Consider the following 25897-nt stretch of genomic DNA (forward strand, 5'->3'; position numbering starts at 1 on the left):
TTAATAGAATACTATGAATTACTAGAATCCATTGCTTATGTCAATGGATCTGTAAAAGCAACACCAAGTAAATCATTTCCATGTTGCTATCCTTCCCCTTTGCCAATCCATGCACAGTATCCAAACACATTTTGTGGTTAAAAAAGAAAAAGAATACATACAATTAAAGGAAGTAAATCACCTTCTACTGAATAAACATCTCAAAAAATCTCACGATTATCGTCCACACCAGAAATTTATGTAAAAGCACATTCAACAGTTTGCAAAATCAAAATTTAAAAATAGTAATTTTATCAAAGTGCCACTATTAAAAAATCGCAATAAAGATAGTTAAAAAGTCCCCCAATAGTTTGAAAAGGTAAATACACAGCCTTAGCATTAGAAGATATTGCCATGATTCTACTGCTGTGTAGCTTTATAAGCAGGGAAAACAAATGCTGGAGTTAGGGGAGCCTTCAAAAGTCTGTAGTTTAAATATTTTCCCTGGATTTCTTTTGACTGTTTTATTTATTTATTTTGAGAGAGAGGGGAGGGAGGGAGAAAGTGAGAAAAACTCTGATGAGTGAGAGAAACATCAACTGGTTACCACTTGCACACCCCCAACTGGGCACCCCACCTGCAACCCAGACATGTGCCCTGACTGGGATTGAACAAGTGACCTTTTGGTTTCAGTTCATAAGCCAAAACAATTCATTGGGCTTGCCAGCCAGGGCTAACAATGTCTATTAAATCATTTGGTAAGGTCTCATGCAGGTGGCTCAGTTAGTTGAAGCATTGCCCCATGTACAAAAATTTGCCAGTTTGATGTCTGTTCAGGGCATTCACCTAGGTTGCCGGTTTAATCCCAGGTCTGAGCGTGTTCAAGAGAGGCAACTGACTGATGTTTCTCTCTCATATTAGTGTGTGTGTGTGTGTGTCCCTCTTTCCTTTCCTCTCTAAAGTCAAAAGCATATCCTTAGGTGAGGATTAAAAAAAAAACTTTTGGCAAGATATGGAAAAATCTTTTTACTTCAGAGACATTTCAGACAGCAATATGTATATGATTGTATATTAAATTCACTGTGTATTTATTGTATCTAATTTTCTTACTGTGGTTCCAGAATAAGCATATGTTTCCTGTGAATATTTTTAAGAGGTAAAAGTGATTGTAATTAAATGCTCAAAATAATATACTATATATAATATTGGGCCAATCCATTGATACAATTATTGATATTTTTGAAAAATTATTTATATATTTGACCAAAAATACCAACTTGAATTACACATTTGTTTTCTACTTCTCTTTTGTCCACTTTGTTGGAATTCTGAATGTGCACGGGCTAGGAATTGGTGTTGATTTGCCTTTTCTACCATATCACAGCAGAAAAACCTTTACAGAACTTGAACTTCAGTTGTGCAATGTTGTCCAGCCCCACTAATCCTCTCATGTCATTCCTCCATTGCCTGCAATTGCTGTTTATTAATCCATAACTGTGGAGGAAGGGAACAAGTAAATGCTAAAAAGCTTCTGCTCTCCTCAAAACAGAAATTTCCAATGCTGAGACTATGGAATTTGGCTCTTGCATCTTCTATTTGGATAAAGCCTGCCTGTCCCAATCATAACCAATAGGCATAAAGTCACTGCAAATTATTACCAAAACCCTAAATGTCAATGCAAAATTAATTGTTTCACAAAGCCCTGTCTGTTTAGTTCCCAAGATGAAAGAGAATTTCAGCCATATTTTAAGTCATCGAGGAAGCTAAATAAACACATCATGTTAGAACACTAACGTACGCATGCCAGAGTTTTCATTGCCAAACCCCAGCTGAGAACTCGATCACAAGACTGCAACCTATTGTGAAACCAAAACAATTTGGCACTCTTCTACCTGAATCTGATGAAAAGGACATTACTGAAAATGTTTGCTTTTATGTTTGGTTTCATTAAACATGAGATTCATCACAAAAGATCATTCATAAAAAACATTTCTCTAAAAATGACTCTTTTAACAAATTTAGTGACAACATTTCTGTATTCTTGCAAGTTATGGAGTTAACATAAACTTGCTTGTATGTCTTTGATTTCATGTGTAAGAATTATGCTCTTCCGATACCTCACATTAATAATTTAAACTAAAAAAACCCTGCCACTCCAGTTCACTGACAAATCAACAGGTGAACTTAGCTTTCTTACATCAATGGTTGATCTAAAAGTATGCTCTTACCAAATTCTTGTCTAATTAACAATATAAAAATTACTTTTGGTCAACATATTCACTACTGAACAACTGAAATTTTTCTGCCTATGAAAGCTTATTAGTAAAGGGTCATCAAGAAAAAGCTGCTGCTCCAAAATCAAACTAAACTTTAAATAGTGACTGAGTCCACACAACCGAAGCGTAAGCAATTCAAGCTTCAAAACAGTAGGTTTTAAAAATTATGTCAATCTGCTTGTCTCATATCAAGAAATTCTTTCTGAAAGAAGAGATCTTATTTTTAGTTTCTGGGACTGTGATAGAATTTATGTTCCAAATAAGAATAACATTCATGAGTGATTTAGTGATATATACAAAATACACAATAAACAGAAAGGTTAGCATGTTGTTTTAAAAATCAATTTCTTTTACCAAATGGAATAGGAAAATCTGTGTGTTCATAACTTACCACTATTTCATTTTAACCTTCAAATGCCCCTCAACTTAAAATTGCAACTTACTCACCTAGAAGTTTTATCAAAATGCACCCATTACAATCATCTGCAATAAACAAATTTTATTTGACTATGTGGCTAAAATGGTTCTCACTGGTTCTCAGATTTAAGGGAGAACTTGAAAGCCCAACACACAGTTGATAAATGTTTACCACCTATCATTAGAATTTTAAGGAAGGAGGCACCAACAAGCCAGTAATAAAACATGGTATAAAATTACTAATACTTTTTGTAGTTGCAGGGTAAAAAAACCTGGAAAACATACTGCAGGGCTAAAATTTTACAAACAATTGTACAATAACTTATTGGACACATTTATAAACAGGCAGGCTCCCGTGTTTTCCCAGCGTGCTACAGCTGGGCTGGGGGAAGGCCCATGCTGACCCTGGATGGCAAGTTTGTGCAGAAGTGGAAGGAAGTTGGTGCTTCACCCAATTCAGAAATAGAGATTGAATTTTTTTAAATTAAAAAGCATCATATTTGTCTAATGGAGAGGAGAGATCTTTTTGTTATTGTGATTTGACCTCCTCTTCCAGATCCCTTTCTATTTGATGTGAGTAGTTTTTTTAAAGACTACAGCAAAACGTTTGATCTATTTTGAGATGAGCAAAATGTTTGATATTCACTGCTATGTGAAAAGTCCACTGTATGTGAAAAGTATACAGAATCCTCCTGCCTAAAAGATATAAATGCTACTACTATTCTTAGTATGTACTGTCTGCGAAGGTTCGTTGTAAACTGTAAAGGACCACACATGACTTAGGTATGGTTGCATCAAGCCACATGCTCAGTGGTGAAATGTATACACTAAAGGAATCAAAAAGAAAATGTCAACTTAAACTTCAAATGTCCTTTTTTACCTTTACATAAAGAATTAATTTTTGGCGTGATCGATTATCTGTGATGTGCCACAATTTTCTCCTTTGAAATAAAATTTCAATCATAAAGGCAGTATTACTTAACAACTACAAGCAAAGCCTCTGATGTAACACTGCTATGGTTCGAGTCCTGAACTACTCTCCACTTATACAATTCCAAATGACTATGTCTGTGGAATGACTATCTAAAAACATATCATGTGCGCATAGCCGTATGGGTAGGGAAGACCACTTTGTTGCTGCACATTTAGGATGTGAGCATTAGAATAAGGTTGCTCGATATGCAAAGAAAAATGAAGTGTCTCGTGGCTTTGTGCCATTTTTTAACCTGCGACTTCTCCACTTATGTCAGCTTCCCAAACTTGCAAAGTAATTCCTAAACCCATCTACCTACAGTGTAAAATAGTCTTTTTGTAATATCTCCGTCAAAAAGATCAGCGGAATTGAGATTTCATAGTTTTTTACAGAATGAAAGGGCACAATTTGTTGACATCTAGTAGTACTAGATGTCAGCAAATACTGAGGTTCAGAAATCACTAATATATGAGAGGACTAAGCATTTCTAGCCTACAGCCCAGTTCGGAACCATCCTCCAAGGCCCTGTTTCTGCAATGTTCTGGGGAAAATACACTAGACATAGTTTATGGCAAAACATGGTTTAATGTATGTTCCAACGAGCACATAGCACTTGTTCAAAATCCAGGTGGTATATTTGGGGGCTACTTCAGTGGATTTGAAATGCAGTTTCTTTCATCACAAATCACAGTAGATTGACAGTTCTGATTATTTACATTATTCCTTCAAATTAACTTGATTTTGTCTTTGAATAAACAGGCTGCCAATAGAAATTAATGAGCATTATTAGATTTAATGAGCTTTTCTGGGACTTTTCCTGATAACAAATGAATAATCAATAAAAATTACCACTGTTTGATGCTTTAAAAACTATGCTTACATATCATACCCAAACTAGGCATATTCTCCAATACTCACACACGTTGAAATACTAATGTCATCTTAATGCCTTACTACAGAAAAAATAATCAAACAAAACTAGTGTAATATATTACTGTTAAAAATATGGTAGCCAAATAGTATTTTAAGTTGGTAATTTTATAATTAAACTATGAACACCAACAGCTTCAGATTCTATAATTCTTCTGTTTTGTGATTTTTGATTTAGAAGGAGATTTTTTAATTTTCTAGCTTGGAAGGAAAAAAAATTAATCAGGCAGAAACTGCAAAGAAGATAAAGGCAATGCTATGTTATCAACCCTAATGCAAGAGTGTGATAACACAGATCATACAAACAATGAAAATATTGCAAATCGTTCATTGTCGAGAGAGCCTGAACCGTATGATTTACTTTGTAATTGCTTTTTCTTGGGCCACTGTTAACATTACTAGGAGCTGTTTGAGCATATATCAAATGATGATAGAAAGAAGTAGGTCATTGGATGTTGTGTGGTAAGAGGGCACCTGACAAAGACTGATATTTCTCTAAGTAATTAACAAATGCTGAAGCTCTATTTCTAGTAATAAAGATAAAAAATGACTAAATCCAATAATCCAATTTGCAGATGAGAAGATTTAATTCTCAAGATGCTAAGTGAAAGTTTAGCAAAGTATAAGTGGTTATGAATAGATATTATTGTTGCCAAAAATTAGAAAGCAATGTGCATAAAAGTTTTTGAAAATGGTAAAATTTAAGTATTTGTTTTAATAACTCCTACTGATTTATTTTCTTTGGTAATACATAGTCACAGAAATCATATTAAGCAAGAAATGAAACTATGTGAAAAATACCACATTAATTGTAGCTGTATTGGTGAGACTGCAAATTTCTCATTTATATAAATAATTGACAAGTGTAACATTCATATTATTCCTATACCAACCTTTATTTAAATGTATCTATTTTACTATGTTTAACATATTCTGTTAGTGCGTTCTAAATGAGCTTTCCAAATGGTACATATTTTCACATTATTGGACAGTGGATTACATTTAATTAATGACTGGTCATATCGATGAGTATATTATTTCCAAAAATTGTTGCTATTTTTATTAAAATACTTAATAAGATTATACATTTTATTGCTAAATCTACATATTTTTTAGCTTTCAATTTTGTAGTTTATTTGCATCGTAGTAATTACTTGGGAGACTGTTGCCTAAGTAGCCACAGAAAAGTTGGAAAGATCTTTTTGGCACCAGCTTGATGGTTATCACTGAAGCCTAACTGCAATTAAAATAGTGCATTTTCTGGCAATAAAAATTATGTTAAAAATATGTTCACACAAAAATGTGCAAGTCAGGCATTAAATGCATTATTTTTCAAAAATACAAATAGTTTTTACTTCCATATTATGTTGAAATTTTGAAATGACCAGCTCATATAAACATTCATCCATATGTAAATTATTAGTGTTTTAGAAAAGGTTAAGTTAAAATAACATAGTCTGTCTTGCCTGAAATCTAAAGCCCAATTATAACATTTTCTGCTGTGATTAAAGGACACCAAATTTTTAGGATATGAAATTTTTTCAACTTAAAAGAATTATATATAACAAAGGTCTCTGTTTTCAAGATTTAAGTCACTATATTGACCACTTGAAATAGTATAATAAATATTCATAAGAAACTGTACTTGCCCAAATCAGCACCATCTGGAGGTATAAGCCAATTAATTCAAACATTTATTCTAGCCAGAGTTTAACATCTATGTTCCATGTCTATGTTAAGGTCATGTTCTTTTCAAAGGGTGAAGGCTGAACATTCTTTTGCAGAATATCATGACTTAAAATACTTATTTTAAATGGACCCCTAAATCAGTGGAACTCCATTTTTAGAGAATACTGTCTTCCACCTTGGGTTATTATTCAACATTATCAGTGTGTGCCATGTTTTTAAAGTGATTTTTAATATGGCAAATATGCTAATCTAATAAAGTTATAAAAATGAAGTTTTACTTGCAACTCTATTTTATTAACACCTTTGCCTGTAGGAGAAGTGTGATTTTAAGGAAAAAAAGTATATCTCCCTCTAAATTAATGAAAGGATAAATTTAAACTTGGCATTCTTATAATTAGAGTAATAGATCTTAGAGTTTTATTACCCTACCAAAAAACCAAGTCTCCAGCACTAGTTAAAAAAGAGGAGAGACTTTTAAAAATATATCTCAGAAAAGTCATGACATAGATTTAAAACTATATATGCAGTTTTAAAAAGAGAATTAAAAAAAAAGGATCATGTTTAAAATCCACTGGAATCTTCTAAAGCAAAGATGTTTTATTTATTATTTTAAAAGATGACCATTTTCTAACACTGTTCCTAGATCATAGCAGTTACCTACTAGATGTCTGTTAAATAGTAGAACTGATAAAGTAAAAATATTAATTTACATATATATCAGAAGATCATATCGCAGTTCTTTGGCAGCAGAAAAATTTCACAGTTATATATCAGAGTTTTGAAAAGAATACACATTTAAGACTATAGCATATAATTCTGAAATAAGTCTTAGTATCCATTAAGGAAAATATAATATGATTCATAGTCTAGTGATAAGGCCGAATGGATATTGTCTAGTTGTCAGGCTTGAGCTCAATAAGATAAGAGTCCAAATAAGGTAAAAGTTTAGCAAGAAAAAAAAGTCCTTTACATTGCTGAATAGTAAAATCAAGATGTGAAAGGTACAGTAAAAGAAATATAATTCTTTTCATGTAAGTATTTGGTCACTGTGTGAACTGGAATTTACATAGACTTCCTGGGATGCACAATTACTTCTGCCTTATAAGAGTTGAAGTTGTTATTGACACAAACAACATAGAATGGTGGTCTTCTTAATTTACATTTAGCTACATATATAGTACACCGGTAACATGCACTTGATGCCATGAGAGTGCAAAGTATTTCAAATAAAACAATGAATCCAAATCCTTAAAGCCAGTTCTTGACAGTTAAAATGTATTTAGCACCCTCATTTTGCCTGCTTATGTTTGCCCCTGTGGTGGGATTAAGAATTTACTGAACATACACTATATGTCATGCTGTAATCCTTACAACCCCATGACATTTGACACACAAGGTGTGCCCACACTATGTCCCCACCTGCTTAGGATCTTCAAGCTGTAAGATGGACAGCACATCTTAGCATAAAGCAAGTGGTAGTCGAAAGGAAATCATGTTACTTTGTCACGTTTTATGTAAGTTTTTCCCAAGCATGAAGAGCTCTCTTGTCATTGTTTGTTTTATTTTGAAGTGCTTTCTTCTTACTCAGGCGCTGTGTATATATGAAATGAGAACTAAACAAAAAGGCCAATCCAAAAACAATCAAATCACACTCAGAGTGTAGCAGAGGTCAATAAGAAGTTAAACACTTAATTGCTACAATCTCAGTCACTATGCGACCAAGTGAAACATGACTAGATCTACTTCTTATTTAGTCGATAAAGTTAACTGAAATAATAACAAATCCCCATTATATTCTGCTCCAAAGCATAAAGTTTATCTTGATGATTTTTAGCTATTCCAACACAAGGCAAGAATTTTGGGCCAAGGACATAAAGAAAAAGCATTTTCAGGTATTATCATATTTATTTTTATTTGGGTTTTATTTTTATTTTGGGGTTTTACTTATGTTCTCAAACATTATAAACTTCATATTCAGATATTAAAAATGTGTAAATGAATATATGGGCTGTGAAATATGAAAAAGAGTAAAAAATGGTTATTATGCTTCTGGCCTAAATTTGATGAATCCCAGAAATAAAACACTCCAAGTCATTTTAACTAGTTTGATTATACCATGGATGCCATTACTTCACCAGAGATGCTTTCCAGTCTATGGAATAATTGGAAGCAAAACCCAGCAAGTTTCCAATGGCTCCAGCTGTGTTAACTACTACTGTGAAACAGATTCACTCTCGTATATGTTGTTTTCTAATAGGAATGATGTATATAAGGTGAGAATCCCCAGAGGGCTGGAATCCCTATGGGTAATTGACAAGGATGCAAATTTTTAACTAATACTACAAGAAACAGAATGATTTTAAAACACAACATGCAAATGAATATGGTAAAATACTCAAAATGAAAGATGAGGCAACTATACAAATGTGAAACAATAGGGACCAAGATAAAAACTATGACATTCCAGGGGCTATACACCGATGCTGTTACAGAGAGCAACTTTTCAGAAATTCTAAATAACCAATAAACTGTATTTTAAACTAAAAGCAGATTTAACAGAGACATTTTGTTTATTAAAAGAAACATAACAAAACTGAGAGTCCATAAATTCACCATACACCAAGCTAAGAGGGCATGTATTAAGTGAAATAGGGCAACTCTCTCGGTGTTAAGCTGGCATCTGTGATAAAAGGGTCAAAAGACAGGTTGATTTTTGGAGTGTCTGCCTACCATGGGCCAGATGTTTCTATGTGCCCATGGACCTGTTCACTTGATGTCATAACATCCTCATGGGTTAGGCACGAACCCCTCTGTTACACAGACTGGAGAAGCAAAGACCAGTGCATTTAAATGCTGTGTCTAATGTTGCCTGGTCTTTAAGTAGCAGTCCATTAAGTCATTTTTTAAATTTTTGAATATCAAACTACTTTTTATAGTCTCATTTTTTTTATCTGGAAAAGGAATTAAATAGGCCAAATAATCTCAAAGGTCTATTTGAGTCTTGAAAAACTATTAGTATGAGTTTTATTAGACACCAAATTTATCTTTCTAAAATTAACATAGTAGCTAGACACCGCTGTAGTCACCATTCAATTATTATTTTGCTTCTTTTTATAGAATTCATACATGATTCCAGGCTGTTGTCTGGATGACTCAAAAGTCTAATAAGGGAAATTTAACGACTTTTTCCTCCTCCAAAACACTTGTTTCTATTAAGAAGATATCAAAGTAAATATATTGACCATTATATTTAAAAGTAATCACTCACTAATCTAAGCATTCAAAAGTTGAAGTAAAATTTTTGGATGAGGAGGCTTAGAAGAAAAGAAATCTGATCCTGTTCATGTAGTTCCTGTTTCTCTTCCCCTAATATCATAGTATAAAGAACAATGTTAGGGTGGGCAGACAGAACAGTGTGCAAAAACTGAGGGAGGGTGCACCACGGACATTAGAATCAGCAATTTTCTAATTTCACTGCTACTCCGTCTGCTTCTCTGCTACTCGCTCTCTCATTCCCTGTCACTCTCTCTCTCTGATCTATATGCATAAATCATTCATCAAAACACTGATAAGTGATATAAAAATATTAATTATGTATATTTTACTGGGTAAAAAAATTAAACGGGCAAAATGAAGAGCCTAAGAATACCTATACTTGCTCATCTGGAAGACTAGGTTATATTAGGTGGGTCTTCGCTGGGCCTCCAGGAATGTGAATGGAAGGGTGCCAGAGAGCTTGCAATTTAGACTAGAAAGCATGGGGCCTCCTCGGCCATACACACACACACACACACACACACCATCCTTAATCTAATTAGAACTTCTGTCGTCAGCTGCTGTATAGGAAAATAGGGACAACTGAAACCCGACATTCAGAATTCTGTCCATATACACTTTTATACATTTTTGGCTCTGACACAATAGTACATCCAGAACGGGTTTTGTGTGCCATATGCTACCCACCCTTTCACGTAATCTTATGCTCTAGAGCTAGGTAACCAGGGGGTGGGGTGGTAACATATGGAAAACAATTTTGGGGGCACTGAGTTACCTTGTAATACAGGTTTTTAATAAATGGGCTCTAGTCCTTTCCAATACAAATAATATTCCAAATAAAGAAAATGTTTTAAATTCGTATCTGCCTTCAGAAAACTGTGTTACAAGTAGAACTAGGCAACACATGGGTAAGAAATAGCTGTGCAGAGGTGAGCTTCTAGACTGAAAATAAAAGCTACTGGCTTTAGTCATGTGACTCAGAAAAACAGTTTCTGATTTCCAGTAGCTACATAAGTTGAATAAGAATGGTGATTTCATCTTTCTATGATTATTATAGAGATTAAATCCGTGGAAATATTATACATATATATATAAAAGCATGATTCCAATATCAGCTGATCCCTCAGGACAGGTCAACATTTAATGAATGACTACTAAGTTTATTCTTCTATGCAATGTTGTAGGTTTAGGCTTGGAAATACAAAGCCAAGTCAGAGATAGCTTCTTACATTGAAGGACTTTCTTATATACTGCTTAACTATTAAGTTTTATGTCATGACATATCAGTCTCTGATTGAACCGAATTGCCATTTGAGACTGAAAGACGATGAGGAACCAGGGCCATGTTTCGAAGAATTATGAATAAACCTCGGGAGGCGGACACTGCGTGGGTTGCAGAGGATGACCCTGCAGGAACAGTTTAAAACCGAGGAGCACTGTTCCTAGTGCCACCACAGAGTCAACAACCCCTAGCTAAAGCAGAATTTAATTGTCTAAAACAGGGACTTCAATTGTCTAAAACAGGTGTCAAAATGATTTTGCTTAATTATTATCATTTTGGAAAAGTCAATTAATAAATTCAACATTCATATTTTGCCACTGCTGCTTGGCAGAAGATTTTGCTGTCAAGAACAAAAATGAAAATGAGTTCATGTCAAACTCAACTACTAAAGACTCTGTCCACTTTCACTACACTCAATGTAATGTTGATACTCATCTCAATTTTGCAGCAAAAAAATTTTCATAAAAATTCTAACATCTTCTTTAGGTTGGAAATTTGAATGGATCAATAAAATAATGAAACATTATTCGTCTATTCTATATGGTACCAGTAAGTAAAACCAAATTCAAAAATTGCAAAGAAAAAATATAAATAAAGATTTGCTATTTCTAGCTAGAAAGAACACATTGTGAGTGTTTTACTTTAAACTTTATGGATATTCTTGAACAAAATCTTTTGTTTGCTTGTTCTGGAGAAAAGATATGCAGGAATAATTCTGCATTCTTTACAAATCTATTAAGACACTAAGAAAGCAGCTATGTACTAAGGAATGTAAATGACTATCGTCCACTCAATGAATGGAGCTGCAAAAAGTCACCAATCCAGGTGTGTTCGCAGCTGACAGACAGAGACAAGGCTGTTGTGACTCTAGGCTTCCAATGTGAAAATTTGTTCAATGACATGAATATATGACACATCAACTCACAACTCAGAACTCACTCCATTTTGTCTCCATTTATCACTTGCGCCCTACAAGAAGTGTCCTGCGGAATCCTGCGTAGCTGTGTATTTGAAAGACCTCAGCATGCAGCTGCTATCACACAGAGGCACAGATTGGTTGCATCCTCTGAATCCAAAAAAGCACCAGTAGTTTTTTTTTTCCTCAAGAAAAGATCTACTGTGGAACTACTGTCAGCAGAAGACATTTTCTTCCTATAAAAGATACGGCTTCATTTCATATATGTCTGTGTTTCCTTCTTCTCCTCATTGAGGTTTGTTTAATGAGGGGGAAAAAAACCACCTCATTCTCTGAATTGTGGCTGCTATTGTCTTGCACAAAAACTGTTTTGTTTTTTTAAATCAATCATCTATGATGATTCTCAGCAAGTCCACTGTACCCACTGTGGATGGCACTGAGATTATATACTTTTTCTAGTAGGCCAAAGTACATGATTTTAAAAATATTTTAAAAACATGCATGACTATTTCCACTGATGTATATCTAACAGGGCCACCAAAGATATTAATCATTTAAGAAAGGAGAGACATTTTACAAACACTGTAGTAAAGGTAATCTATTGAAACCCATGTAAGTCTGGAATGAAATCCTGTGCTACAAATATACACTATTTACAAGTGGAGTGAAGATGAATTCTAAAAATACAGTTCGAGAAATGATTCAAAGCAATTCCTATGGGGATGGATGAAAGCACTCACGTAGTAGCCAGCCCTCTTCATTGTGGTCATGCTATAGTTTTATAGATACATAAGGCTTTCATATAATTTATGTTTAGAAGAGCAACTATATGTGCAATTGAGAGTTTCTTCTCAGGAGAGCCGAAGACCAGACTGTGGGCATGAGGTTGCCACAGGTAAGTAGGAGAAGGCCTGCACTGCCTACCTTGATGACTAGAGTCGTCACAGAGCAAATCTGTTTGTCCTAAGGAATGCATTTAGATTTTTATTCTTTCAGACACATCTAGTGTTTCTGTTATTTGGAGAAAACAGGAAAGACTAATTCCCTAGGCTATAAATCACCCTAATGTAGAAGGAAATGTGTTAGCTAGTTGTATTACAAAGCTTTTACTTTATAGTTAATAGGCACCTGCAATACAAGATTTATACAAAGCTCTCTACTTTGCAAATCTTTAAAACCCCACTTAATTTTCAGTGCTGATTTCCTGCAATCTAAGAGCTTATGAAGGGTGCACTGTGTTCATACAGATCTATGCAAAATGTGCCAGAATTTCCCTGTCTGTGATGGCATTCATTTAGAGGTGAATTCCAAATTTCTATCACAGGCATGCTTATTTCCAACTAAAATACTCTTAGAATGAAAGCTAAAGATTAGGAGAACTAAAAAAAGGAGGCAAAGTAACTCATGCTGAGAGAGATATATGCAAATATCAGCTCAATGACAATTCTTCATAACCATTTACAATTGAAGCTTAAAGACCCAAATACTCTGCAATCCATTAGTTTCTCAATATTCTGGAAGGGATTAGAGTATTTCTTAATCAACTGCTAACAGACTGAGAAAGGCCACAGACTGGATATTAACAAAGCAGTGTAATAGGAAAATGTAGAGATGATCAGATAGAAAGACAAGCTGTGGAAGAATGTTAAAATACTAGATACACAAACATGCTAAAATTGACCAGATTTCTGTTCTTTCCTGCAGCCCACATAATTAAAAAGCTATATAAATTCATGAGTGGTAAGGCTGTAGGAGATTCCCTTCAATAAAAGTCATTTCATATATTTTTTCAAGGAATTCCAGAATAATAGCTGTAAAATGACTAGAGAAAGAATCAAATATGCCTCTGAGATCTTGCTTATATCTACACTACTCCCAGCAGTACAGGTGGTCCCAAGTCCATCAGTTTAAATGAGTGTGCTGATGTCACTGTAATGGATCAAGGTGTTAAAGATTGGGGGAAAATATTTTCATATAACATTTAAATAATGAACAAGCATGTAAGTACAGATCCCGAGCAAATGACTTCGAGTTCTGAATTTCTTAAAGCTATATGCTATGGCTCAGAAAATGTGACAGATTCTGCCACTATTCTTGTCTTAAGGATGAAAACATGAAAGTGAGAGATTAAATATGGGTTGTTTTTCCAGTTTATTTCTCCCATCACACCTTACGGTTCAGGAAGGGTAATTGTTTAGCTAATTTAAGAATTTCTTATTTTAATGAATGTTGGTTTAAGAAAAAAAGAACATAAAATCAAAACCAAAATGTCAATTATGGTAATATATCTTGTTCTATGTTTTTTATGACTGACAGCCCAATAGGTTTGTATCAAACAAAGACAAAAAGCATGTGTTCCCTTACAAATGAAATGTTTGACAGACTTAATAGCTTTCTGAAACAACTGATGAAATCTTAAACAGTAAACTACACCTCCTTATGTACATGAGAGATTATATGTCTACATTTGAGTTTGCCTCTGAGATGTGATGCAGATTTGGGGTCCTGATTGCTAAAAGGGCCACAGTGTACCAGCCCTGTTACTTACTGAGTAGCTGACTTGTCTATGCCTCCAGACAATGAAAACGTCAGAGTAAGCCTCTTGCTGACTTGCACTCACAAATTCACACTAATAGCTGGTACATGATTACAGTTATATTTCAACAAACCTGATACACATTTTAAGAAGCTGAGATGTAACAAATTCTGGAAAGTATAACAAACATAAAATCAGCTGTCAAGAAATCCCAAACTTAAAAATCCACATGATATAATTCTTACTTAGTTTCCAACCATGTTGAATATGTAAGATATTAATTGATTTGCTAATATTATCAAGAGGCTAATTTATAGTTTTACTAAAGGAATCCCTCCCAGAAGACCCCAGACTAATTTCAGGGATAGCTCACTCCAAGATTTTAAGCAATTGTGGTAAACACTTTATGACTCAGTTTTGCCTTTGTCTTTTTTAACTGCGAGCTAAAAGTTCAACTCTGGTTGGGAAACTATTGAAAAAGAACAACAGAGTTGAGGAGGCCCCTGATTCCAGGAATGTCCTGGCTGGTGCTGCCAGGACAACACACCTGATGTAGCCTTTAGTGCCCAGTGGATTTCTGTGCTCTCCGAGACCCCCCAACATGTACACATAAAAAGTTCTAAATAGTAGAATACAAATAATTTTAGAGCAAAGCTTAATAGAAAATATGATTTATAGGCATGACTTTCCTACCTCAGTACTATCACGTACAATAATGTACTGTGAAAAGAATTCACTGAAATGCCATTGGCAATATTTTGAGTGTAATCTATAGACATTCAATATGGAAACAAAACTTCAAGATTCAACATAATCTACAAAGGTTTATGAAAAGGTATCATTTTAGATGCGAAGTCTTGCATTAAATCTAATTTCTGTTTTACTATTTCATATATTTTAATTTATTTGTGCTTTTATGAGAAGTCGAATACATAACCAATAAGACTATGCATATACCATAAGAATATAACATTATTTCCAGTACAACATTTACGAGGTCATTACCATGATGCCAAAGCCTGTCTGTGACACTATGAGGATGACTCATCTGAAACTCAGGGAACATCAACTCACAGTGTTTCTATATATAGAACTAACTGCAACAACATTTAGAAAACAAGACAATAGAATATTTCAACTACATAAATTTACTGTCTCTGTGTTAATGCATGTTCAGGAACCCACAGACACGTCTATGCTTAACACAATGATGACATTTTATTTTTACCTTCCTTAAGGTTGTTACTAATAACGCTAAACTGCACCTTAAATGGTACAGCTTAGGTATATCAAGCTACAAAAATTATCAAATATTTGTCTCACAATCCCAAGAGGTAAGGAAATTAACCAGTTTGAATGGATGGTTGGTCCATCGTGTTTCAAATTTCTGAGTCATTTTGCAAGGGGTCTGAGTGTCCTCTGCCTCATAAACAGATTTCATGATCACAGAGCACTTAGCCAAAAGGAAAGAGTAGAAATGAAAAGCACAACTGGTAAGAGTTTACATATAGCTTGTATCTTGGGGAGCGATTTTTCTCCAAATGCCACTGGTTTTCAACCAGCACAATACACCGCAAAATGTAGTCGTTTAAAATATCTTGAAGTTTTTGCCAGCTTCACATTAGTTAACATTTTCCTCCCTCACTTTCAATTGCATTTTTCTTTCTCACAGTTCTAAATAGCAATTCTATGACTGTCTTGTGCATTTTACATGACATAACAGCGTTTCAGCAGTGGTTGTAGTGGGATTACTCAAAAATGAAAAGTAATCATAAATGTAATATAGTACCTCTAAATGACTGGGAATGGAAGCAATTCCCTTTATACTGCAAAAGCACATGTACACAATGAGTGTAGCATGCATACACATTACCAATGTAAAATGTCTCCAATAGATACACAAATGTATGTTCGAGCAAATACTTTATATACACAAACGTATTTTTGAGCAAATACTCTAGATTGTGAAAAGCGAAGCAAGGATGTTTAAGCTCTAACAGGAGGATTTCATTTATAAAATTAAACATGACTGTTTTTCTAGAACAAAACTTTAGTTCAAGTATCAGATGGTTCCTTTACTGGAAGAAGTTGTCAAATGTAAATAGGTCACTTTTTTCCCCCTTTAACATTTTCATTTATACCCCCGCAAAAACACACTGGGGCCAAGGAAATTAATTCCCTAAACCTGTCAACTGGGTTAGGAAACCGAAATGAACAGCTTACTATAAAGCCTCTAGCTACAATAAATGGCTGTCAATAGAGAGCTGAGAGCTGGGCTGTGGAAAAACAGGTCCTCCAGAAATAATAATCTGAAAGGGAAGCAAGCTGACATGTCTTGTCCCAATATGCTGAGGCAGTGGTTCTCAAAGTCTGGTGCCTTAGCCGAACAGCGTCAACATCACCCAGGGCCTTGTCAGAGATGTGAATTTTCAGGCTGGATGGACCCCGGCGGTAGTGAATCAGAACCTCTGGCCTGAGGCCCAACAACCTGATTTAAGAAACCCTCCAGGTGATTCTAAGAAAGCCTAAAATTTGAGAACATAGTATAAAGGTACTTCCAAAAATTCAGAAAAAAATAATCCGAAGACAATGCAGTGACAGATTGGTTATAGGGGAGGGCAATGAAAGCTTGGTAAAGTAGAGTGGGTGACGAATGTGATTTATAACTGTTTCCCATGACCTTAGCAGGGTCAGGTGAGGTAAAACAACAGGGGGGGAAAAGACAAAATAAGAATCAAGGCACTACAAACAAGCCCAGCCAGGGTGTAGATGTCGGACATTGTGTATTCACTGTATAGACAATTCAAATGAACAATGTTTAGGTTTGGTAACCCTCACTCAAGAATCCTGCTTGTTTCGCACGCACCAGTGAGCACCGTGAGTGAAAAGGTGTTCCCGTTAACAGCAGTCTGCGCCTACTCAACTAAAATCCTTCATAGGTTATATGTTACTTTATAAATTCCTTTGAAAGCTTTCATGGTAATAAACCCCACTTTCCAAAAATTATGTAGCTTCAGGAGCACATTTAGTATAAAAGCCACTAGTTGAAGTGAATGAACTAAAAACAGAATGTTTACTTCTTAGTTTAACTGGAACACCCTCCAGAAAATAATCACATCGTTCAGTGGCAAAAATTAAAAGAGTGGCATATAATTTATGTTCTCAGTCACAGAAAATATGCCTCTTTATACCAAAGTTGTACATGTTGCCATCACCAACACCTTCCCTTACTCCCAATATTTCTTTTCTCCAACGTCACAATTTTTCTTTCTCAGCGTGCAAACTTCTAAAAGGTATAAGCAAAGCCATTGCAACAGCTCTTTATTATAACAGTGAATTATAGTTACACGTGAACTTCAAAGTGCCTACAAAGAGAATTGCACAGTGACACATGGTCTCAAGGAATGGCCACATTGCACTGTAGTCCCAGTTAGAGAGTTACTCAGCATCCTGTTTCAAAGATTACATCATACCAACAGATATTCTCTGACTAAGCCTCAACGAAAGATCTTTGCCATATTTTGCTAAAATGCACTTAACGTTCATGTCTCTGAACTATAGTTTCAACTTCTGGGGCAAAGTCAGACAAAGTGGATCGGTAACATGTAAGAAGAATATACGTATATTTCTTTGGAAAAAATTTCTGCTTTTATATGAAGAGTTTAAACCATATTCATTTTTCAAGATATGATGCAAATCACATAGTATCATCAGCATATTGTGAGTGAACTTTGCATTAAAAGTCAATCATAAAAAGCCATTTTCTTTCTTTTTAATAAAATAGAGATTTCATATCTAAGTCCACTTAATTTTATAAATCACTTTTCTTAACTATTTACCAACTTTTACAAGCCTTTAGTAAACTCAGAAATGTTCTAAATTTTATAACTTTAGTTTCTTTTTAAAAAACTGATAAATTTAACATGAAAATGTCATTCTGACTGCAACTTATATCTAATAACTTTACGTTCTCTTCTAGAACTTCTCTACTGACTCTAATTCTTTTAATTCTGTACATTTAAGCTCTAAGTACACTTTTAAATCGTCCTAAGTATTTTTTCTTTGAGGAATGGAGATTTTAGTTGTACAATCATAGGCATTGTACTTAATGATCAGAGAGTATCTATGTGATTCAGTGTCAAAATTGCTTTTATAAATATCTCATTACCTTAAAATCTTAAAGTCATTCCAGAGCAATAAACACTAGAAGGTGAGAAGAAAATGAAGTTTCAGTAAGACATTCTACCCCACTCCACTCTTTTTCTTTCTCTCACACACACACACACACACACACACACACACAAAGATGGGGAACTCTTGAATTTTCTATCACTAATAAATGACTGTCAATAAATACTACCTGCAAATTTATTTTGCTTTACCGGGTTTTCTGAACTCTATTTTCCTTATTTTTAACAAATTTAGATGTCCCATCACCATAGATGGACTCAGTACCACAAAGATTGAACTTGGATTGTGAAATCCTGGAATAAGGTGGTGTGGTAAGAGCTAATCACAAAAGAGCAAGCAAATGAACTGAAATGCTAGTTACTCCAGAACAACTATCATGAAATAAAAGGTCTCTTTGGCTGTAGTACCAGCTTGATCCCTCCCTCCCGGGTTTCCTTGCTACTGCGGGGTTGGCACCGGGCCAGCGCAAGTGACATGATACCCTAGTGCCATCTACAGGCTATTATTGACACTCAAATTTTGTGGCAACAGACAAGTACCAGTGAAATAAATTAGACAGCGCTGCATTTAAATCTTTATTAACAAGGAATTATTAGACCTAAGAAAAACTAATTCTGGATTTGGTTGAAATATGAGTTTCTCAGCCTCTTAATCCCTCTTCATATGGCATATTTCACAGTTTAAAATGAGTTATGACAGATCACTTATGCATTACTAAGATGAGAGAATATTTACAATGGATTCATTCTTTCTGTATCAATCAGTTAGATAAGGAAGAAAGCATTCCTTCTTTTTTTTTTTTTCTGTGCAAGAATACTTTGGCCATTGTGGACAACCTACAAACCTTTCTACTTAATACCCAATTTACTATATTACAATAAAATCAACTGAAATCAAAAAGAAGACTTCCTATATGGCTTAGTTGCAATCTATCAACAATCATGTGCTTCACAGCTGATGTATATTTAATATTCTACTCTCTTGTTTAGAGACTAAAAAAAAATTAACCCCTTTAGCAACCACAGCTCCAACCTAATTACCGTCAGACCTTCAAACGTCATTTTATATTTGAGGTTTGAAGGTGACTTTTTAGATCAAAGGTAATGTGAAAATCTTGAAGCAGTCAATTTGGCAACCCCAGGGGCAGAATTTGGCATGTCTGGACAGGTTTTCTTCTTCAGCCAACATTATCTTGGGACATTTTGGAATAATTTCCTCTTTTCATCTTTTGCCATTTGAAGGAAACTGGGAAGTTAAATAATTCTCAGAACTCAGAGATTTCAAAGCTGTCCTAAAAATTCTTGACAGAGCCCCAGAGGAAGAAAAAAGGGGTCAAGTTTTTTTTTTCCCTCTTTATAACTAAGCTAAAGTTAGACCAAAACAATAGACACACTGGCACGTTAATACTGGTTGACTGGGCACTTGTATGCAGTACTTATAGACCAGTAAAAGTGCTCGTTTACCTGTCTGGTGTGTAAGGGGCCCTTTGTCTTGAAGCCTCCTTGGGAACTGCACTCTGAGGCACTGAAGTGATCTGAACTAGTGGAAGAGCGTTTGGAAAGGGTGTCACAACCCCCGACAAAGGTGTTGTCCAAAGGGAGTTCCTGGATCACGTGATGCTTTTTCACGGAAACTGGAGTGTCTGGTTTAAGATGAAAAGCAGGCTGTGGAGAAGCAGATTTGTAGTGCTTGGCCAGGTCAGGGCTGTTGGGCTTGAAGGTGGTGGGCGGGGCGGGGCCCCAGTCAAATCTTCCTATACTTTGCTCCTCCAGCTCAGCGGGCAGGCTTATTGTCCCATTGATAGGTTCGTGAACTGCGTCATCGGGTTTGGACTCTTCAATGGTCACAAAGTTCAAAAGAGAACTCTTGGGAGATTTCCTTTTCTTCCTCTTCTTCTTCTTGTTTTGTTTATTCTCCTGGTTTGGGGACATCCACTCAGCCCCTTGCTTGCTCCTCTGAGCTGCTTTGAACCTTGATGCATGGCGACAGCGCACCAGAACGGTGACGAAGATCACGACGATGACCACCATAGCACCGGCAACGATGGCGATCATGATGGTGAGATAGTCCTCGTTTTGATAGGGCGGGCTGCTGTCCCCTATGTTCCTGTCCAATGGTGTCTCCATAGTCCTGCGAATCAAGTCATAGATGTAGGAGGTATTCCCAGCGGTGTCATTAACGTAAAGAAAAACAAGCACGAGCGTGTGCAGAGACTTAGGGTAGCCCAGGTCACTTATGTTGACCACCAAACGATGCAAGCCCACATCAGTGGGAGCCGGTTTTTCTTCCAGAGTAATGTTACCTGTGACCGGATCAATCCGAAACAAGCCTTTGGTGTTCCCACTCACAATCGTGTACTTAAGTTCGGCGTTCATCCCAGTGTCGATATCGACGGCAAAAACTTCTGCTACCACGGAGCCAGGAATGGCTGAGAGGGGCACCAACTTAAAAGAAGTGTTAGAAGGTGGAGAGATGACAACTGGGCTGTTGTCATTGACATCCATGATATTGATAGTTACTTTCGCAGTGGAGGACCGGGGTGGTTTGCCTCCATCTGTGGCTTTGACATCGAAAGTGTAGGAACTCTGCTGCTCTCTGTCAAAGGAGACGTTTGACTTTATGACTCCAGAATAGGGATCCAACACAAAATTATCATTATCATTTAGAATAGAAAGAGTCACAGCTTTATTCTCACCAGCATCTGCATCTGTCACTGTGATTACCCCCACAGTACTATACTTTGGCAGATTCTCAGACACAAAAAATTGAAAATGATTATGAGTAAACTTGGGGCTGTTGTCATTCTCATCCAGAACAGTAACTATCACAGCCGCTTGGCTCTGGAGGGGAGGGGTCCCATTGTCCCTGGCAGTTACTGTAAAAATGAATCGCTCTTGTTCCTCTCTGTCAAAGACTCTGGAGGCTGTCAGAACTCCAGTCTTTCGGTCCAGATCAAAGAAGGAGGCATTCGGCCCAAGCTGATAAACAATGTCTGCGTTTTTCCCACTGTCTTCATCTGTGGCACTAATAGTTGTTAAGTATAACCCACGTCGGTTGTTTTCAGAAACTGACAGCTCAATTACAGGCTGGTTGAAAATTGGTGGGTTGTCATTTTCATCCTCAAGCTTAACCCTTACCAGGGCAGTCTGATTTAAACTGGGCTTCCCAGAATCAGAGGCAACAATTTTAAAGCTGAATTCTTTGGTGCCCTCATAGTCCAACAAAGAAGAGGTCTCTAACAAATACTGGTTGTCATATACTGCCTTCAGATGAAATGGGACCTCTCTTTCTATGAAACAGATCACTTTGCCATTCACATCTGTGTCCTTATCTGAAACTGTGATCAGGGCAATCTTGGTATTGACAGGATCTTTCTCAGATAAATACACCGTGCCATTGATGGGACTTATAATGTACCTGAGGTCTATGTTGGGAGGGTTATCATTTACATCAGTGACATTGATGGTAACAGTTGCTCGAGCAGGAGTGGAGCTGCCATCACTAGCCAGCACTGTCACTTTGTGAACGGCTGTCTCCTCTCGATCCAAGGACCTCTGAACTGTAATCAGCCCAGTAGTATTATTTAAAGCAAAGAGCCTTTTGGTAGCAGGGGTGACCTGGGCACCAAAAATGTACCGGATTTCAGCATTACTGCCTATATCAGCATCAGTGGCATGGAGCTGAATCACAGAGGTGCCCACGGGAGCATTCTCTGGAATATGGACCTCCACTTGGCCCTCCTTAAACACTGGCCTGTTGTCATTGACATCACTTACTGTGACCTGCAGTATGGCTGTGCTGGATTTCTGTGGGGTGCCTCCATCCTCTACTTTGATTTTCATCACATAGGTATCTTTCTGTTCTCTGTCCAAGTTTTGCTGAACAATCAATTGCGGCCACTTCTCTCCCTCCGGAGTTTCCACAATATCCAGTCCAAAAACACTCTGCCCATTTAACAATTCATAGTGCTGTACACCATTGAAGCCTGTGTCAGGATCTGTTGCTGATGGGATTGGAAAGCGGCTGTTAATCAAAGTGTTTTCTGGAATGGAAATATTGATGACAGGAGATGGAAACATGGGGGCATTATCATTGGTATCTTTAACAATTATTTTTATTTTGATCAGCCTGAAAAAATCATTGGGGAGGATCACCACCTCAAGTTCAAAGAAGCACTCATTCTCCTCAGCATAAGAGGCTCCAGCACAGAGTTTTTCTCTGTCTATTCTATTGGAAGTTGTGAAAATTTCCCCAGTGTTACTGGATACTTTCACCAAAGGGGCATCCCCAGGTTTAGAAACCAGTCTGTAGACAAGGCTGGCACTGGTCCCCGTGGCAGCATTGATGTGAGAAATGTTCAGATCCTTTGGTATGTTTCCTATGGGCACATTTTCAGGCAATTCCTCTCTAATAGTGTAAATAAGTTCTTGAGCTATTGCGGAATCCAGCCTTAAACAGGTAATCAGAGCAGCCAACAGGTAAAAATCCCTCAGGTCCATGATAATGTATTTATTTTCTTTTCCTGAATTTTAGGGTTTAAAGGTTTCCACTGAGGAATGGTGCACAAATTGCAAGAGGAGGCGTGCATGGACTGGAGGATGCATTACATCTCATCGTTTATTTGGAGACAGCCACTGTCAACACAATTGTATAGACAATATTATTCTTCAGTAAACAAAAACACACAGTCACGAAATATCACAACGCATTTTCCACTGCATATTAGTAAACACGGCAGTTGGCTCTGCCACTGTTTGCAAGTTAACTCTCCACAGAGTTAAAAAACAACACTCAGTATCCCCTGCTTGTTGCACTTGCCCACAGAAAATGAAAATATCTACTTTAGAATTCAGGACAGCTGCTATTTTTACCTGTGTTCACCCACACTGTTTTTCAGGACACTGTTTAATTCAAAACGTGCATTCTTGTTCTTCTCTTCCCCTCCCCCTGGCTTACCTACCTCCTGGCTTCTAACCCTCTTCCCTCAGGGTTTTTTTTTTTTTTTTTTTTTTTTTGTGCAAGTGAAAAACACTAAGTATTTAGCTGTGGTTCCTGCTAACTGCTTTGTCACATGCCAACTGTGATGTGTTTTCTTCTCTGCCATACTGAGTCATCTCTTTTTTCTAAAAAGACTCTTCTTCTTTCCTCCCAGTTCCTTAACTGCCTTCTAATACAATCTTACTGGGAACAAGCATCTAGCATGCTGCTGCAGCATCAGCAGTCTCCGGCCACTACAGATCCTCATTGCCTAAAAGCACAACACCAAGACTTCATTTTTTTTTAATCCAGACCCTGCTCTCATTTCTCCATATTGTCAAATTGCCCCATTAACATTAATAAACACATTCAAACTTTACAATATAATAGTATAGAATTCCTTATCCTAGAGGTGGAAGAAGAGTGTTGAAATGTAAGTGAAACGCAGTAATATTTTCATGTAACAAACAGCACAATATTTTCTACAGAGCCTAAAAGAAGAGGAAAAATGCAGTTTCTTAACCCCGATCTCTGGTTATAATATTAGTAACATCTGCCACACATAAATACTGCAACCGAATAATGCAGGTTAAAAGACTTTGGCTTAGATGCTCCCCTAACTGCAATTTAAATGGGTGCAAGGCTCCAGGCAGCTACCCACTTGAGTAGAACTGGTCGGTTCCCAGGCTCTAATCTTATCTGCATTAGGCTGCACGGAGGCTGATGTCCGTGATTAGTTCCGGCAGAGTGATGCAGGTAGGGATGCAGATACATCCTAGTAGGTGAGCTCTGCCCCAACCCTATACCCAATTACAAACATCCCTCGTCTACACTGAGGACATATCTGAACACAGAATTTACGATTGTGCATGCGAAACTTTACACTTACGTTAGTTGCCTCAACCTTTCCCCTTTCCCGGTATGCTGCAGTTAGGAATGATTTGTTCCAACATATAGAAAGCCATGCATCTGGTAGCACCAGTTTGAGAAGAAATCAGAAGCAGCAAAACGTTTCCTCCTTGTGAAATGTGTTGCTTCAGGCTGGCAAATTAGCAACTCCAGAGAACAAATTCACGGATTTGTCGTTATTTTCTCTACATTTTGTCTCTATTACCCACGGGGACTGGGCTCCTCTGGTATTTAACACATAAAACATCCAGTTGCACTTCTTCAGCTCAGGGGTATTTTCCACAGTATCAAGCATACCATTTCCCTCCGATGTCAGCACTGCTTAAGTCTCTAACTTCTTGCAGAAAACGTCAGAGTTGGGGTGATGGTGATTCTCTGGCTGCTCTCCGGGGTGACAGCCGCCCGCAAAATTCCTAATGGGTTAGCTCTCACTGGCTTCAGAGACTCTAGGGCGCTTCTTCCCGTCTCGCTTGCTCTCCCTCTCTCGCTTCTCCTCTGCCCCTCTCTCCTTCTCCCTCTCCTCTCTCTCCTCTCTCTGAACTGAATTTCTTGATATAACTCTCAATAAGCCCAGAGGGAGGGCGTGACAGCCGAAGCCCCGCCCCCGGTAACCGATTGGCCCGCATCTTGCGGTGCGGGCGGCCGCAGCCGGACGCGAGGGAGGGGGCGCCGAACAAGGCGCTGACTGTCTCTAACCTCCCCTCCAAAGCGCCCTCTCGGCAGCCGCGAAAACACGGAGAAGCGATCCTGGCCCCGAGAGAGCTGGGTTCCCGGAGGCGCACAGAGCATGCCCAGCAGGGTCCGCCCGGGAGGAACCGCCGGCGCGCCTTAGGCGGGCGCAGGCAGAGCTGGCGGTAGTTCGGTGCGGCTCTGGGAAGCGAACTGGCGAGGGCCGGCGGTCTGGCGAGTCACGGAGCTACGGGAGGCAGGTGGGGGGTTGCAGACGCCGGGCCAGGAAGCCTTGGGCACCGCAGCGGGCGCATGGGGGACCCCCACTTATCTCTGGGCACATATTTCGTACTCGCTTTCCTAAATGGAAGGGTCAAAATGCAGAGATGGAAGAGTCAACTCGGGGTCGGAGGCCCCAGACGCAGGGTCGCCCCTCGGAAGGGAGCCCGGGGCTGGCAGATTCCCGGAGCACGTTAAACGGACGTCGCGCCCGGTGCTGCGACCGAAAGCTTTGGCTGGCAGGGACCCTGGCAAGAAGGGCGGAGAGGACGGATAGCGAGAGGTCGGGGCAGAGAATATTTGAATCTCAGTCGAGACCCGAAAAAAAATATATTGGAGCACTCCCGGCCTGTAGGGTGTTGGGAGCTGCCGGGGAAAGGGAACGTGGCAGCCTCTGGGCTCCCCCTGGCCAGCCCGGCGTGCGGCGCGGAGTCTCCTCTCCCCGAGCTGCGGCGGACGAACGTGGCTGTCTTGGCACTTGTGCTCCCGCCGCGCCCGGAGCCTGCGGACCGAGCTCGCCCAGACGCGCGGCTGCGGCACTGCTCGCTCCAGCTCACTTAACTGCAAACTTTGCCTGTGAAGGGCTGGAAGGAGTCCC

The 25897-nt window shown here is 37.8% G+C and overlaps 1 protein-coding gene across 3 annotated transcripts in view; it reads right to left on the reverse strand.

The window, feature by feature from the left end:
- LOC119044094 (protocadherin-9) overlaps positions 1-24866 on the reverse strand; it is an 889458-nt gene extending 864592 nt beyond the window's left edge. For all 3 annotated transcript variants that reach the window (XM_053665575.1, XM_053665574.1, XM_037138319.2), the window contains exons 1-2: positions 24332-24866; positions 19929-23099 (exon numbers count right to left, since the gene is read on the reverse strand). In XM_053665575.1, coding sequence (XP_053521550.1) covers positions 19929-22964 — 3036 coding nt within the window. In that variant the 5' untranslated portion in view covers positions 22965-23099; positions 24332-24866. The remainder of the gene's footprint in view (positions 1-19928; positions 23100-24331) is intronic.
- Positions 24867-25897: the final 1031 nt, after the last annotated feature.

This window comes from Artibeus jamaicensis, unplaced genomic scaffold, assembly GCF_021234435.1.
Source record: "Artibeus jamaicensis isolate MK-2021 breed Jamaican fruit bat unplaced genomic scaffold, CSHL_Jam_final contig_415, whole genome shotgun sequence".
Classification (NCBI taxonomy): Eukaryota; Metazoa; Chordata; class Mammalia; order Chiroptera; family Phyllostomidae; genus Artibeus; species Artibeus jamaicensis.